The 16897-nt window shown below is 41.4% G+C and overlaps 2 protein-coding genes across 2 annotated transcripts in view; both read right to left on the reverse strand.

Moving 5' to 3' along the window:
* Positions 1-761: 761 nt before the first annotated feature.
* On the reverse strand, positions 762-10133 carry LOC136966130 (lactoylglutathione lyase-like). The gene is made up of 5 exons (XM_067260534.1): positions 9896-10133; positions 6044-6126; positions 5729-5869; positions 1754-1911; positions 762-1192 (listed from the first exon to the last, which is right to left on the reverse strand). Exons 1-5 carry the CDS (start codon positions 9962-9964, stop codon positions 1101-1103), a joined length of 543 nt encoding a protein of 180 aa, XP_067116635.1. The 5' UTR covers positions 9965-10133; the 3' UTR covers positions 762-1100.
* A 1718-nt stretch (positions 10134-11851) lies between these two features.
* The window catches only part of eprs1 (glutamyl-prolyl-tRNA synthetase 1), a 33281-nt gene continuing 28235 nt past the window's right edge, over positions 11852-16897 (reverse strand). Inside the window, 4 exon segments of the mRNA XM_067260535.1 lie at positions 11852-13049; positions 13445-13509; positions 13741-13819; positions 16736-16897. The exon segment at positions 16736-16897 is cut by the window's right edge and continues 2 nt beyond it. Of these exon segments, the coding sequence (XP_067116636.1) occupies positions 12899-13049; positions 13445-13509; positions 13741-13819; positions 16736-16897 (457 nt within the window). The 3' untranslated portion in view covers positions 11852-12898.

The raw sequence follows: 16897 nt of genomic DNA on the forward strand, positions 1-16897 counted from the left end.
GAACTTGGTGAAAGTGTCCTAAAACATTAGAGGAAATAAGGATATAGGTTAACAATCCTGCCTCTTGATAGATGAGAGGTACACAAACATAACATCTAGCATAGATTAAAATGTCAATTTTAGCAAAACAGTGTTCTTGGGTCCAAAATAAACAAATGTAATTACCTGTCCAAAATAAAAGCAGCAACCATGGCGTCGGTTTTTATATCCTTTGACTCCCGCAGTTGCCTCCAACGTGGAAAATTAACGCCTATGTTGATTATGTTTTTAGACCGCTCCATCCAGACGTTTTTGTTGATGTTTTGTTGATGTTTCTAATACAGTTTTTGCATTTATTTGTGGTTCAGGAGGAACAAAAGGTTGCTGTGGTTCACCCTCCATTGTCACATTTGCTCTGCACAATAACAAGGAACCCGCATTAATGACGAGTGATTGTCCGCGCAAACATGTTGCATGGCGGTGTGCAAATATAGATTGATAGACAAGGAAGGACATCCTATCGTTACATTTGGGCCGAATGTAATGATTTGTTGATTTCTATCAGGATGTGAAGAGACCAACTAGTATAACACAAATAAATCTGGAACCGATTACACATCCGAGCTTTAAGTCCACTCAGGTTCATTCTTTCAAAGATCATCTATTTGGTTGTAATTTACTTTCTCTGACATACACACACGTTTGTGCCTTCACAGCCAGCAAGCAAAGTCTATAATTATGACTACCTGTCAGACACAAAAGGTATGGATACAAGTGGCAGGTTAACAGTGGTATCCATCTTTAATGGCACCGCATGATGACCTTTGAAAAGGTACAAATAGAACAAAATAGACATTCTATACATATGCAATGCCAGGGTTATAACTCAGATAGGTATCTATTTATTTACCCCACCGCTTTTTAATTGTCCAATTCCATAGCCATTTACTGCCAGGCCACAGTCCAAGTGTCATGCAGCTCTGTTATTCCGTTATTCACCATAGCAGGCTTGCCGTTTTCATGATCTCTTTGCAATTGCCTTGAATTGTCTAGTAGGCCATGTGACAGTCTCTCGATCTGTCGGGCTGTGTGAGGTAAAGAGGTCTGGTGAGCTGGTTTGTCTAGGAGGTGATGGACACCATGTTGTTGGGGCTGAGGATCTCAATCCAGTAACCGTCAGGGTCCTGAATGAAAGCCAAGCCTTTCATTTTACCTGGCAGAGAGAAATGGAGTAGACAAGAGTAAGAGAGACAAAGAGAGCGCAAACAATGCTCAGACTGAAGGATTCCCTCCTTTGTTGACAACAGGTCATACTATGAACCTATTGAGAAATGCTTAGCATCAAGCAACCTGTAATGATGCATGTTGTGTACTGCATTAGTCAACTAATAGTGATACTTTCCGCTACCTGGTTGAACTATACATTGAACTGGTTTTGCAGCTAGAGATAAAGCCTAGTATTTGACTGAATAATATTGCAATGCAAATGATCAATTACAAAAAGTATTCTACTCAATATGGTTGATCTGTGTTTTTATTTGATTTTTTGCAACAAAGAATCTGAAAATAACTAGTCTAATCTTGTAGACTCATGCTGTATGTATGTTCCTGAATTCTAGGATTCGAAGTGTCTCACTTCTAACTGTGCCCCAGAATTCGAATAACTTTACTTCTGTACTTTCTATATGCACTATTCTGCTTTGGATAAAAGCATCAAGTCAGTGAATGAAAATGTTAGTTTGTGGTTCAGGACTGACAAAGACGGCCGAATTACCATCGTCAGGCTTCTTTACGAAGGTGACTCCCTGCTCCTGGAACAGCTTGCAGGCAGCGTACACGTCGGGCACGGCAATTCCAATGTGTCCAAAACCACGGGGGTCCGAATTACCGTTGTGGTAGGACTGTCCGTCGTCATTCTCAGAGCCCCAGTTACTAGAGAAAGGAAAGAGGAAGGGGAGAGAGAAGAAAAAGAAGACAGCAGATTAGTTAGAGGGCTTGAGATGCTCCCCAAATTGTGTCCGTGTGATCTCAAAATATATTTGAGAGCATTTGTGCAAGTGAAGATAATTGGTATGGTGCAACCTATTTTAATTTCTTAACACAGCTTGCTGTGAGCTGATACAGTGACTGATCCACCGTTCTATCCAACATTACATAACCACGTCAACTTCATCTTTAAGTTCTAAACTTTAATGCAGATTTGAGATAATTTGGTTAATATCAGAGCCATTGAAAAAGAGAGTTGCGACACTCCCATACACTTCCATTGTAATCGAGGTATGTGGAAGTAATGCAAGTCAAGGGCCGACCCATAGTAGCAAACGTTGCTTAGTTCCAAAGTTTAACCGCATTAATTTTCAATGTTACCGAAGCACGTTAGCTGGTAAATTTATCAAATCACTTTAATATTTCAACACATTAGTGGACCCCTTGTCAATTTAGTAAATAGTGGTATTTCATATATCCAGCTTTAGTGTACGTTTATTGTAAGATAATAGCTTGTTAGACTAGTACCAGTAGCTAATATAAGCAACGCCATCACTGTACAGTACTGACATCACGAGTACTCTAGCCTAGAGTACTCGTACCATAACCAGATGTCAGCAGCCTTACATTTAGACTATTAGACAAATTAGTTTAGGCATACAAAGTTAAAATTCTCTTAATAGGGTAATACATCTGATTACAATGAACGGTAGCCATTTCAACTAGATAACATGGCTAGTTTGTGTTTATCAAGGTTGTTCCTTGGTTAATTCAGTCATACAGTTTGTTAGGTACTGTACTGCATCAATGCAAATGATCAATGACAAGGTGATAAGATCAGCAGCACAAGTGGGGATGATCACAGTAAAAAGAACTGCAGCTAGCTAATAACTTTAATTTAAGGAGTGAGTTCTAAAGATTACCGATGCTTCCACCAGAGTGAGTTATTTTTCCAAAACGGAAGCTAGCTAGTTTTAGTTAGCTTCCGTTACCTAGCAACCTAGCATAATACTCGTAGCAATGCTACTACCTGCTAGTGTTACTTGTTAGCCTCCTAATTGTAAATTTTGAAGCCATACTATAGCGTTTGTCATATAGTTTTTGTCTATCGGAAAATAGTCGGTTGGAATGTTCAGAATCACATGTGTGACGGTACTCTGTGGGGCCCGCTTTCGAACGATCACATATGTGACGCTACTTCTTAACGGGTTAATGCTCATGCTTACTTCACAGGTTTTTGAAATTGCCACTACTTGTTTCCACCTTGTCTATGTGTTTCCTCTCCTGTGTGGCCAGGTAACGTAAAGCTACCCTGTTCCCAGGTGCAGCTCCACACTTGGTGTGATTGCCATCTCATCCAGAGTACGTACACGCCCCTCTATCTCGGTCAGGCCATCTATCTTCGGCATGTCAAACTCCTCCCCTAATACTCCTGGTTCCATCTTTATATCGTGTGTTCTTCTTTGCAGGGTTCTGATGTCAGGGAGAAGAATCTCCATGTCCTGAAGCAGTTTGTAGGCTTTTGAGCCAGTAGCAAAACAGAAGGATGTAACTTCCCCATGTCATGCCCCTCTTACTCTTCATATTGATCGCTTTTATCTGATCTTTTGATAAAATTGCAGTAAATGTATTTTCCATTACGGTATTTTCTGGAAAATAAGCCACATTTTCTATTAACCTCAACCCACCAGAATGGGAGGTTTGTGTTTGTAAATCTGAGTATAAACCGCACTGGAATATATGCCGCACTTGATAAGGGAACAATGATACCAAGCAATGCACGATTATAGGCACTACAGCATGCCGTTGTGTAACACACTTCGAAAACGAAAGTATGTAAGTGCGTAATGTATGTTTTCTATTGCCCGGGATTTAAATAATATTTACCTTTAGATGCGAGTTCTAAATATTTTTATTTCCGAAAAATACGGTACATTTTATTTTCCCGTAGGACCACATTCATTATTTTCTGACGTTTTAGGGCTGCCTGAAACCTTCTTGTCTGAGCTATACGTTTTCTTAACTCCTCCCTCATGTCTTCATCACTGGCTCACATCGACACTGACTCTTGGCTCACTTGGACACTGAATTGGCTCATTGGCTCCCGGTATGCCACTCTCAATCTCCTCACAGTCTTGTCCTCCCCCACTTTCCCTTCTCAGACCGATTGGTGCATCCAAATGCTGCAGCCAACCATTATTCGCTATCTCCCTGTTGTCTTCTCGGATCAAATGAAGTGCAGGAGCGTAATAATTGTACATTTTATACTGTATTTCAATTCAATTTATTTATAATGATGTTTGTGTGTGTATGTCTAGTCTGAGGTTTGTGAACAACAGACATCGAATCAGTGGTTCTCAAACTATGGTACGCGTGCCCCCTTCTAGTAGTATGCAGAGGAATCTCTATTTATATATTTAAATACCGTAACCATGATATAATTGAAATGTAATTTAAATAAGTTTTGCCTTCCCTATAATATTTTTATTTTGAAACAAAAATAAATGTTGCCACGCGCTACTACCTGACTGTTCCCGGGTAGTGGCGCATGCAAACATCCACGAAAATTACTGCGTGGCCTAGCCAGTCTCCAGACCTTAATCCCATAGAAAATATGTGGAGGGAGCTGAAGGTTCAAGTTGTCAAACGTCAGCCTCAAAACCTTGATGACTTGGAGAAGATCTGCAAAGAGGAGTGGGACAAATTCCTTCCTGAGATGTGTGTAAACCTGGTGGGCAACTACCAGAAACGTCTGACCTCTGTGATTGCCAACAAGGGTTTTGCCACCAATAGTCATGTTTTGCAGAGGGGTCAAATATTGATTTCAGTCATTAAAATGCAAATCAATTTATAACAATTTCGACATGCGTTTTTCCATATGTTTTACATTACATTGAGTCATTTAGCAGACGCTCTTATCCAGAGCGACTTACAGTAAGTACAGGGACATTCCCCCGAGGCAAGTAGGGTGAAGTGCCTTGCCCAAGGACGCAACGTCATTTTTGCACGGCCGGGAATCGATCTGGAAACCTTCTGATTACTAGCCCGATTCCCTAACCGCTCAGCCATCTGACTCCCTTATGTTTTACATTTACATTTAGTCATTTAGCAGACGCTCTTATCCAGAGCGACTTACAGTATGTACAGGGACATTCCCCCGAGGCAAGTAGGGTGAAGTGCCTTGCCCAAGGACACAACGTCAGTTGGCATGACCGGGAATCGAACTGGCAACCTTCGGATTACTAGCCCGACTCCCTCACCGCTCAGCCAACTGAAACAACTTTAGTTGTTATTCTGTCTCTCACTGTTCAAATAAACCTACCAAATGATACACTGAATTTCTTTGTCAGTGGGAAAACTTACAAAATCAGCAGGGGATCAACAAAAAAATCCCTCACTGTACATGAACCACGTGATTGTGTGTCGGTAAGATCAAGGAGTGTCGCAACTCTCTTTTTCAATGGCTCTGGTTAATATTAGCCGTCGTCACACCTTGTAACTGCGCTCCGTTGTCAAGTGACAGGGAGTTAACTAGCGTGCAAAATAAAACATTATTTTTTTTGTTGTGGTGCTCCTTAATATTCAGTGGGTGCTGCTAACTTTTTAAGGTTTGGAGCACAAAGTGCCACCAAGTAAAAAAGTTAATTTCAAGTCCTGAGTAAGAATGTGTCTTGATGGCCTGACTTACAAGTCTGTAAACCAGAGTTTTTGATGCATCAACCAGCATAAATAATAATATTGTTAAACCAATCCCATCCCTTACTGTGTGAGCTCGATGGTGGCTCTTCTGGAGAAGGTCCAAGCAGTCTTCTCCTTCACATCCGCAGGTATCTCTTTCTTATCCTCATAGCCCAGAAAGAACAGAGAGAAGCGCATGGAAGGGAAATCAAACTTCTGCAGTAGCCTGGAGACAGGAAGTAACAGGAAGATTGAACGACGTCACCAATAATTATTAATAATTGTTTATGTTATACTAATATACTTTTGTATTGTTTCACTTATTCAGGGTATTTGCCTTTGGTTTAATGGTAAACGTAGGTTGCCGTTTTCATCCCCAACTCCACAGTGTGCTACTTACGTCATCCCCAGGATCCGGGTGTAGAAGTCCAGAGATTTGACCGGATCTTTCACCCTCAGCATGGTCTGCTGCATCATAAAATCCTGGAACCACACAGATCCTTCCAGATCAGTCACCAAAATAGACATTTCTAATCATGTGAATCAATATTTCGCATTTCTTCTTCATTCAGACCAGATCTAGAGCAGGACATTGTTTATGTTTAAAATGTCCATGAGTTTTTTTGCTCCAACTTGAAGGTACCACTGTATTGTTGAGAGGAAACGCATCTGGTCAAGGCTAAATACTCAGGCAAGCATCAGTAATATAGGGATAATGCAAAAGAGTTGCTCTCTGGCCTACTGGCCATGTAGTTTAACACACACACACAGACTCTCTGTCTGTGTCACAGAGGGTGTGCAGCGGGAGGGGTGAGTAAGTGCATGATATTAAGAAAGAAAATAGACGTCCCTGACGGTGACTGTGGAGTTATCTATGCAGTGGCGTTTTTATATGTAAAATATTGGTGGGGCACATACCATTTCGAAATATAGAATACATACCATTAAAGCTACAAAACTCCCTCTTGCTACTGATGTGTTTATTTAACACATCAACAAACAGCGTGGCTCCACAAAACACTTTTAACGACAGAGCGGCTTGCTTCTACCAGGTGTTGTAGTAGCCTACACATAGACCTACTGGAGAGACCTTCTTGTGTAATTGCTCTCCTTCTCTCACACACACACACACACACACACATGTAAAATTACCACTGTCACATTTGCAAACCTAAATTAGGAATGCAACAAAGCTCAGAACCAATTTGCCTACAGGGCCATACCCGAACAGCAATGAACTCAACACCACTGACGGCCCCAACAAAGCGGAAATGTTTTGACTAAAGGTTCAATAAACACTAAAATAACAAAAAAATTAATTTTCTGTCTGTTAGTTGATGTGTCAGGCTTCACAGGGTTAAGCATCTGGGGGCCTGTTTCAATAACTATATTGGGTCCTACCCACATAAAACATAATAGAGCAGAAAAAGCAAGGATTCCTGTTGGTTTGCATCAATGGTTTATTATTTTATTATGTGCACTTTCATCTTCATGAACAGGCAGCTAAACATATAAATAATCCAACCGTATTTGATTAAAACGATTTACATACAGCGTTTTATGTTGGAATAAGCCTCGCCCTTTCGGTAACTTCACTGCTTAGCTAATTGATTAGCGCAGTATATTTTCAGCTGTCTGGGCTGACTCAAACATCCCCTCAACTTGAATTATTTAACAAAAGCAAAGAAGAAAAAGTGTCTGACTGACACTGAACCGAATTTAGACTACTAGTACTGGTATTAGGGAGGACAAACGTTCTGCTCTCAATGTAATCACAACGGAGAGTTCCAAGCGTCAACAAATGCTAAACTGAACTTATTGCTCATTTAAAATTGTCATAAAAAACACACTTGTGAGATTTAATGTACAATACGATGTACGATGATATTATTAGTACATTTACTTTCGAAAACAGTAGTCAATTTTTGCTTGTTGACTGAGACGTTAGCATAATTAGCCTCTGTTGGACGACATATACGATAGCGGTCTGTGATACATCCGTTTTCCATCGTTAAAATAATAAACATGGCTCACATATCAATGAACGTTTTATGATTTATTATGAGATAATATTACTAGTAAACAGTTAATGGGTACAATTATCATTATATACCTGTAGTTTTAAGCCAGTGTAGCTCACTGTTATGCTGTACGCGACGCGGTTTAGAGAAACTTGTAATTCTATTGCTGTTTAGGAAGCCAAACGGCGACAGTAAAATCTCGGCCCTCCCCTTACAAAAATCAAAATTCCCAGATGAGTTTTTCAATTGGTGAATCAACCTGTCACTCAAATTAGAGCCAATCCCTGTGCCAATACCATCCCGTATGTGGCACAGAGGTTTTCCCATTTTAAGACGTCTGTAATGGGCTGAGAGTACTTTGAGCCATTGGCTACTAACCTGAACTTCAATGCCACAGCCTCAATTTGATGTCATTCTGTTCATGAAGGTCTCCTCTACAGGACTGTGAACACCTCTAACATTTCCCAGCTGGGGTTTTTTTTATAATCGAGCTTAAGTCCGAGGAGTGCCTGTGATTTACTGAATTCTGACAGTAGCTAGCTACCTAGCTTGGAATGCCCACGACAGACTGATGGTATACTGGCTTTGTTTTAGTTTTACAGTGCCTAAGTGGCATGACATGGTTGCGTTTTGACGTTTTTGGTACATTGGGCTTCATATAACATTTGTATTTTGAGTATACTTGTATCTTGCAAGGTTTACTATAAAAAAAAAAAGTATGTTCATACTCGTAAAAAGGCGCGTTTTTATATTCCCCTCAACTCCGCCATCTAGTGACTTTTTTTGTGAACTGATCTGCATTATCTTCAATCACCAGCACATAATGAGATATCGTTTCTATTCATGATATAGTTTCATGATATTCATGATATAGTTTCTATTCATCGTTTCTATTTATGATACCAGTGGTATCATAAATAGAAACGATGGGCTCCGCGTTTCAGCACCGTGGACATGCAGGTCACCGGGCGCAGGGTTAGAGCTAGCTCTACAGATACTGGACCAAAGAAAGAGATCACTTTTGGTAGACTGAATAAGCTTTTCTTTTGTTGTCCGATATGTTCAGCACCACTGGCATATGTACGTTTCATTTCTTTTCCTGCTCAAACAAACATTTTAACCTTCAGATCGCTTAAACCGGTCACGGGGGTGGTAAACGTCGCCATGGTAACCGCGAGTTCGACCAATCAGAGATATCAGTGTTGTTTTGCTTAGGAATGTGGGTAGTGTAGTATTTCAACAGAAGATGGCAAAACGGGACTACTCGCTCTTCTTCTTTGCCGACTAATGTTGGCGCCAGACAGACAGACAATCGGGTATGAAATACAAGATGACGCTGTGGTGGGGCTACCCATAGATATATCTATGGGGCTACCGGCTCTCTGCCCCATTTGGTATCAAATTCGTGTGATCTAAATTGATGGATTAGAATTCTGAGCATGCGTATTAATACTTTCCCACGTCCAATGTAAATTGCATTGTGAGAGAGGGGCTAGCCCCACCAGAGCCCCACCTTCACAATTAGCCTCTGCTAACTCGAATCGGCAGAACGCAGATTGAAGCAGCAAGGCAGGGACCAGTGAACATGAAATAAAATCCTAACACAAACGAATGAAACGAAACAAATTTAGGAAGATGCTATATTCATAGATAATAAATAATTCGAAGTAAACTAAAAAAAAAGAGAATTAAATAACAATTTTGTTGCAGTTCTTTCTGTTGATAACAGGTGGGGCCTGCCTCTTATGACCAGTCACCACTGTATCTATGTCTGTGAGAGGAGTAATTTCTTCCGTCCTTTCCTCTCTTACTTCAGAGTTGGCAGGGCTTATCAAGAGAGCCTCCTACCGAAGTCCAAACTAAATGTCACTTGTGTTGAGTTACTAACAAGCAGAGCAACTAGTTCGTATACAGTAGAGTCCCTGCCTACATCCCCAACGTTTGCATTAATCGTGACATAACAGCTAACAGCTGGTAGCGGTATTAAACTCACTATGGTCTCACTTTTGCTATTCTTACCTGGCTAGCTAATATTTAGCTACTCTGGTTTAGCTACTCGGGCTAGTCAGCTAGCTTGCTTTTAACGATGCACTTATGAACGGACACTGAAGTACAACTGGAATTCGAAGTTTGGCTAACGTGTCAGTAGCAGGCCCATTGCTCGGCAGCCGACTCGTTCATGAGAAGTTAGCTAGTCTAGTAGTTCGCAAAAAAAAAATCCAATGACTCACTTTGGTAATGGCGTTTCCATCTTTGCAAGCTGCAGCAACCGCTTCGTCTGACAATCCCTGATCGGTCATTTTGCGGGGGCTAACAGAGAGACAAGGTATGTCCCGTCTATCCGGCTAGGTAGGCACAACACCAAGGTGCAGCAAGGGAGGAACGACCAAACAAATTTTGACAGTACGCTCAGTTATTGAGTGGCGTCGGCCTACGGCTGTCTGTGCTAGAGAGGCTTGAACTTGCAGTGGGAGGAGTTGGGTAGGATTGTGTGACGATTATTTGCAAGCAGGGTCGGAGGTCTGTGCAAGTCGATGTACCATGATAAACTGCAATATTGGGTTGCCACTCTTTTGATACATTTCAAGCACTTTTCAAAGATAAATTATTTCTATAATTATTTTATAAATTGTTTGTTAGCCATATTCTGGGTTTCACTTCAAAGTTCCAACTCCTCCCAAGACTACATTATCTGTCTGAATTATTTTTTATGTTGCATATGGATGTAATATTTAGCAAATGTATTTCTGCCACTTGACTACAGCCACCTCTCCACAGCTGATGATGGATCATACTGCTGAAGCTCTGGGCCTTCTGTTGAAATGAAGATCAGGTCTGAAAGGCGTGAGGATGTGAGACTGCTGCGGGCATTTGATTTTATTCTCTTTTGGGTACTGAAGGCTTTTTCGCAGTTGGCAGAGCTGATTAGAAGATCAATAATAATCTGAACAAAAAAAATAATCTTAAAATCTCCGTTTGCGTTGTTGAGCAGCAGCAAAATAACTAATTGTATAATTGTCATAGCAGCCAATCATGTTAACTCGTAGTCAAGCGACGGTGCGTCACTGAAATCTGCGCTAAACGTATTATTTGCCTCGAACAATTTACTATTAAAGATAATTTTTAGTCGCCTAGCGTAAAATTTGGTCACGCGAGTGATTTACTCGCATTGGTAAAACCTTGTATAGTGAAGGTGATGTCTTTATCATTTCTGGCTCCAAATTGTCAACAGGGGAAGCAGAAACATTCATCTAGCTTGGCTGAGTTCTCTAACAAAGTACGAGAGCAATACCAACTTGGGTTGAATGCCCGAGGACACGCTGAAAATGCGTATGGGGTACGTTTGCATTGGAGTTTGCATTAACGTTGGTACCGAGAGACAGGGACGTGCTTCCACTCGGACCAGCACTCTGCCTGCTCTGGAGTTTTTTTTGTCAAATATCCCTTGTCACAAGAGTTTGGAGGTTAATTTCACTTTTACCGGTAAACGTGGAGGCCGAGCTCTAACCTACGTTTCCCATTATCAACCAGCCAATCATGGGGAATCATTAAAAAAATGCATATTACTGAAAGCCCTGACAGACTTTTTCATACCTTCAACATGTAAAATTTTTGGATTTAGTCAGTAGGAGCTGGGGGAGCGCGTGATAAATCTGGGGAAAAAAAGGCTAAATTCAAGCACTTTTAAGGACCTCTTCATTGCTCGGTTTATTCAAGCACTTTCAAGTAGCTACTTTCCAGACCCGTGGCAACCCTGAATATAATAATGATTATTGAGACCTACAGCACAGTTACAGCCCAACAAAGTAGGACAAAACAACAATTAACACGATCACCACAATCAAACCGGACATAAAAAATTGTTTTAGCCAATTTAGCAAGTTCTACCAAGTTGTACGCCTACTTAGCATTCAAAATCAAAAGGCAAAGTGAAAAAGGCACTGGGAAAAAAGTTACCAAAAGATTAGCTTATTACGTTTAAATAAGTTAAATGTGTCTGAGCACAAGGTTTTATTTTTTCAATATTTCACCCCGTTTGGTCCCATTTCAAGAATCATTCCACAAATAATTTGAATTTATTAGCTCCATTTGGAAAACATTTGCTTGTGTTGACGATTTAATCCATGTTCCACATTTTTCTTAACACTAGATATAAATCAACCATACTTTACCAATCACACAAGTGGCATTTTCAAATACCCTTTATTTGTAGACAAGTTCTGCAATTCACAGGGAAAAGCCATGAGGAATTCAACAGTCCAGCATATTAACATATACAGTAATTTATGATATTACATAATTACATGTTTGGAGAATTCCTATGAGTAAGGTGGATTCAGATGAAGTAGATACAGTCCCTATTACCCAGTGCACACCACCCACATCAGTCAAAGGGTTGTCAGTAAACTAAAGGGGTTGTTACAACAGGCACTGAGAACATCAAGTTTCATACACAGATAAAGCCTAGCCAAGGGCCCAAAATCAATGGATAATCTCCCTTGATGTACAATTCTCTGTTTAGGTCCCAATCTAAATAACGCAGACACCTTCCAACCATTTGTCTGATCAAACCTTGACTAAAAAGGCAAAAAATAAAAAGATCCCGTGACACTCCAATCACCAATCCACCTACCCTGGAGCAGTAATTTCTCCAAGGAAGACTGAATGGAAAAGAGAAAGGACAGAAGTGGTTGAATATGACCAGGGCCTAGGACTCTACCTTATTTGCACCAGGGAAACTTTGTGTCTGTGTCCTTCTGAAGGTCCTGAGATATTTAGAAGGGGATAGGGTGAAAGTGGTTGAGGCTACAGGTCAGATCACCAGTTATAAAAATTGAGGACAGTAAGTTACCCCAGTCTCTCTGGCAAGCTGTAAACATTTACTGCTTTCTAGACAGACCGGGTGATTATTTTATTGAAGTGACTAACGAACACATAGGGAAAAGTAAATACCAGAGTGCGACAATAATCTTTTTCTCATTGGTGAGTCTCAATAGCCTCTAGTGGATTTCTTCCCTTGCTTCCTCTCATTCACCAGAAACAGAAAACAAAAACCTAATATTTACTTTTATTTTCCCATAAATCTTGTGCTGATTAAAAAACAAGACACCCTGACACTGACTCCCTTCTGTATCAACATACATATAAAATAACATAACCAAGAGAATAGAAGTGGAAAGTACACCACAAGAGCCTATTGAGATCATCCATCCATTCATCCTCTCTCCTCCACCTCAGTAGCTGCGTCCAAAAAGGGTGTAGTACTTTGCGGGCTCCTTGCCGCTGACGCAGGTCTGTCCAGGCTGCAGGGTCCTCAGGGGATTGAAGGGGATACACAGGCTCTTAGCTCCCATTGAGGGGGCCCCGGGTTCAAGGTCTTGGTCCCTGGAGGAATCAGAATCAGAATCAGAAAGGGATTTATTCGCCATGAAAGTTTGCACAGACAAGGAATTTGCTTTGGCAGGAATGTGGGGGGCAAGAGACAGAGGAGGAGAGAGAAGGGGAGGAAGTTGGGGCAGATAGAGGATCGTGGAGGATGGATGAGAGACAGGCAGGTGCTCAGTACACATGATCTTATCTCAGGGTTTCCCACAGCACTTTTCAGTTAAGGTGGCCGCCTAAGCAACACACGCCTGCCGCCTTAACTACGTTGTCGCCTTAACTACGTCGCGATTAAAAGTAAATATGAAAACAGGCCTTGAGCAAGTAGGAGATTTAAACATTTTTAGGGGCATATACTGCACATACAGGTATACTTGGTGTTGTTCTCTGTGACTTACTTAGCTGTGGTCTTCTTAATCCAGTCCTCACACTCAATACCTCCACAGAAGGGGATTTGGACAATCTACAGAGATGGAAAGAACATTTCAATCCCGTCTCATAGACTACTTGTTCTGGAGTACTTCAAGAGAGATAATCAGCAATAATATCAACCAACTAAAACTAGTAATTAACTAGTTAACACAGTATACAGCCACATCCTACCCCCAAAATTAATCAATTAGTCAAATCCATTATTAGCTAAATGAGCTACAGCATGTATAGCGCGTGTTCCTCCTTTCCTCTCTCCACTCACCCTGCCCTGGTCCAGGTCCTTCTGGAACTGTTCCATTGTGTCTGCTACCACCATGTGCTGATTCAGGTCAGCTGATGCCCTGGGACACAGACACAAGAGATGCACTGTTTCACAGAAAGACACACATTTGTGTTTAACAGGTAACGTGTGTGTATATAGTACATTCGATGAGTTTGTGATTGAATGTATATGGTGTGTGGGTGTAATTAACCGCAAACCTCCTTGAGCGAGTTTTTTTTGTATATTAGGATGTTTATTACTATTATTTTATTTTGATCTTATTCTATTTTAATGGAGCTTATGAATTTCAGTGGCCAGTCTGACCTTGTGTTGTTCTGTGTACCTGACAATAAAACTTGAAATTGAAATAGCAGCAGCAGCTAGGCTAGCTTGCTAGTAGCACAATTTACCGGGGTTAGCTTCTCCACGCAGGGCTCTAGACTGAGACCAAATGGTCGCATTTGGCATTGTTACTGACAAGGATCGCTTCCAGCAAACTTCATTTGAATTAGCCATTTCCCCCTAATAAATGTCAAGCTTATTTTCGTCATTGGGGGCATATTTTCAGTTAGCAGATGGTACTGTTTGAATCGCGATTCCATGTGAAATACTGCCGGTGACAACGTTGTTACAATTGCTTGTTTCAAAGGTTGTTCAGCTTGTTTCAAAGGGGGTTCTTAATGAATGAATACAATATGAGTAGGCTAAATGCTTGAAAATATCACTAGAAGGGAAAAACCTAAGGTGACGTGTCATAGAGGTTAAGACCATTTTTACACCGGATTGCCCAATATCTTTGTTTGATCCAACTTTTCAACTGAGGCTGCTATAGCTTATCACTATTCCCTCTTGCAGGGGAAATGAAAAGACAACCGTTTCATTCTACACTTCACTTTTTGTATTTTGAATTGTAAATGAGCAGCAACAAATGTGTGCTTTTAAATCTATGCAATCTTCATAAATAATAAGTATGCATTTTTATATAAAACATACGGAAATATCAGTTGTAAAAATTACAGTTAATAAACGGACCTGTCTGCAACCGACGCAAGCAAGCACACCCTACAATTTCCCCAGAAATTGTACCCTCTCTAGTTAACCTTTCCAATCCGGCTTCTGCTCCAAACACAACATAGAAACCTCCCTGCTGAAAATCACCAAGAACATGTTGGCTCTGGCTTCCTAAGCATCCTCATACTTCTAATTGCTCCGATCTTAGCACCGCATTTGCTACCATCGACCATTCCATCCTCCTCACAAGCATGCAGTACTCCCTTGGCATTACCAGCAACCCCTTCTCCTGGCTTAATTAAAATGTCTCTGACAGTCATCAATACATCTCCATAAACAACTGCAAATCCCCCACCACCCCAGTCACCCCTGGGGTTCAGCTCTTGGTCCCCTCCTTTTCATCCTAGACAAATCCTCTGCCGTCATGGCCTCCGTTTCCACAGCTAGGCTAATGATTAAAATACTCTTTAACACCTTTCAAGAAACCCAAATAACCTTGCAGACATGAATTCATAGATGCAACAGAAGTCTCTCAAACTCAACTGCAATACATCTAAAATCTCCATCATCTTCTCCTTCTGCTGTTCCACACAGACCGTCTCACTAAACATGGCTTCATGGTCACCCCCTACACCCAGGTCCTCCACCTTGGAATCATCCTTGACCCACACCTTCTAGTTCCTACCTAATGTCAACCATTTCCGCCAATATTACCAACCTCAGGCCCTCCCTGTCCGGCAGAAACACTCATCCATGCCCTCATAACTTCCAGACTTGATTATTCCAAAACAATTCTCTGCAGTTCACCTGACAAAATCCTCAATAAACTTCAATACATCCAGAACTCCGCTGCCCGTTTGCTCACCCTCACCTGCTGCAGAGATCACATCACCCGTCCTCCACAACCTCCACTGTCTCCCAGTTAAGATATAGGATACACTTTAAAACACCTGTCAAGTCAAAAACAGCCTCCCTTCCTCTCCCATCTCCTCCTCCACCATGCCCTACCCAATGCACCAGTTCTGCAGATGCAATTACACTACAGGGCCTACACGACAGGGCCTTCCGAGTTGCTGCACCCTCCCTCTGGAACACCCTCCCCAACCATATCCAACATCCCTTCCTTCCATTTTCATCATTCCTCTCGCTTTTACATGTACTTATTAAATTATTTTACCTTGTGTTCACTCTGTGAAGCGTCTAGTATTTAGAAATGCTTTACACAAGTCAAATGTATTATTAACACCACAACATACAAAACAGAAAAATGATATTTAGTGTGAGGAAGGGAAAAGGCAACACTGGTCTAGAATGAGACTAGAAAATACTTGTTGCCCTCATTTCTGCTGACCAACGTGTCATAGTCCATGGACAAATGTGCTGCTGTGGGTGAAGATAGTCTTATTTTCACTGTCAAATCCAGAGGTTCTACCAGGTAAGTACAATCTGACCACCTAGTACCCAAACAGCCATTGTCCAAACTGTATCAAGCATTCAAAGTTTGAGCAACAGAATCTAGAATCTACAGCACATGTAATGAATAGGTGTAATACCTAAAAAGGGTTGTACATAGCCAGGCATGACTGCGTTGGTGTCCTTTGGGGTAAGACAAGTGTTGCCAACTCACTTGATAATGTATGTACAAACACTCGTGTACTGGCGAGAGTTAAATATGAATGCTTTTGATGCATTTTCTGATGTACCAAATACCCCTGACAGTGTTTTGTCAGGTCAGAAAGGTGCAAAAGTAGTAGTGGACTAGACATCTACATTACAAGTACTCCCCCCGTGCTTAAGTTTGGCAGGCTGGTACATGACAGTATTCAGACATGACCTGCTAAATACAGGTAAAAAATAAATATGACAGAGCTCAGTTCCATCTCAGCTGCAACAGGCAGCTTGGCAGTGTAGAGGGGACAGCGTTACATGCACCCATGGGTGTTGTGAATTCACATAAAAGCTTCTTGTGTGTGGTGTGCCCTACCGAGTGTACAGGTTGTTTCTGGGAATCTCCTCCAGCAGCAGGGGGAGCCTCTTCTCCGTCTCGGACTCAGGCAGGGTGATCTTCTCCCCAGTGTCTCTCCTCACCGCCACGCACTGCTGCTGCTTCATGTCCTTAGGACCCACCTCAAGTCGGATAGGCACA

The sequence above is a fragment of the Osmerus mordax genome, chromosome 22 (genome assembly GCF_038355195.1).
Source record: "Osmerus mordax isolate fOsmMor3 chromosome 22, fOsmMor3.pri, whole genome shotgun sequence".
NCBI lineage: Eukaryota > Metazoa > Chordata > Actinopteri > Osmeriformes > Osmeridae > Osmerus > Osmerus mordax.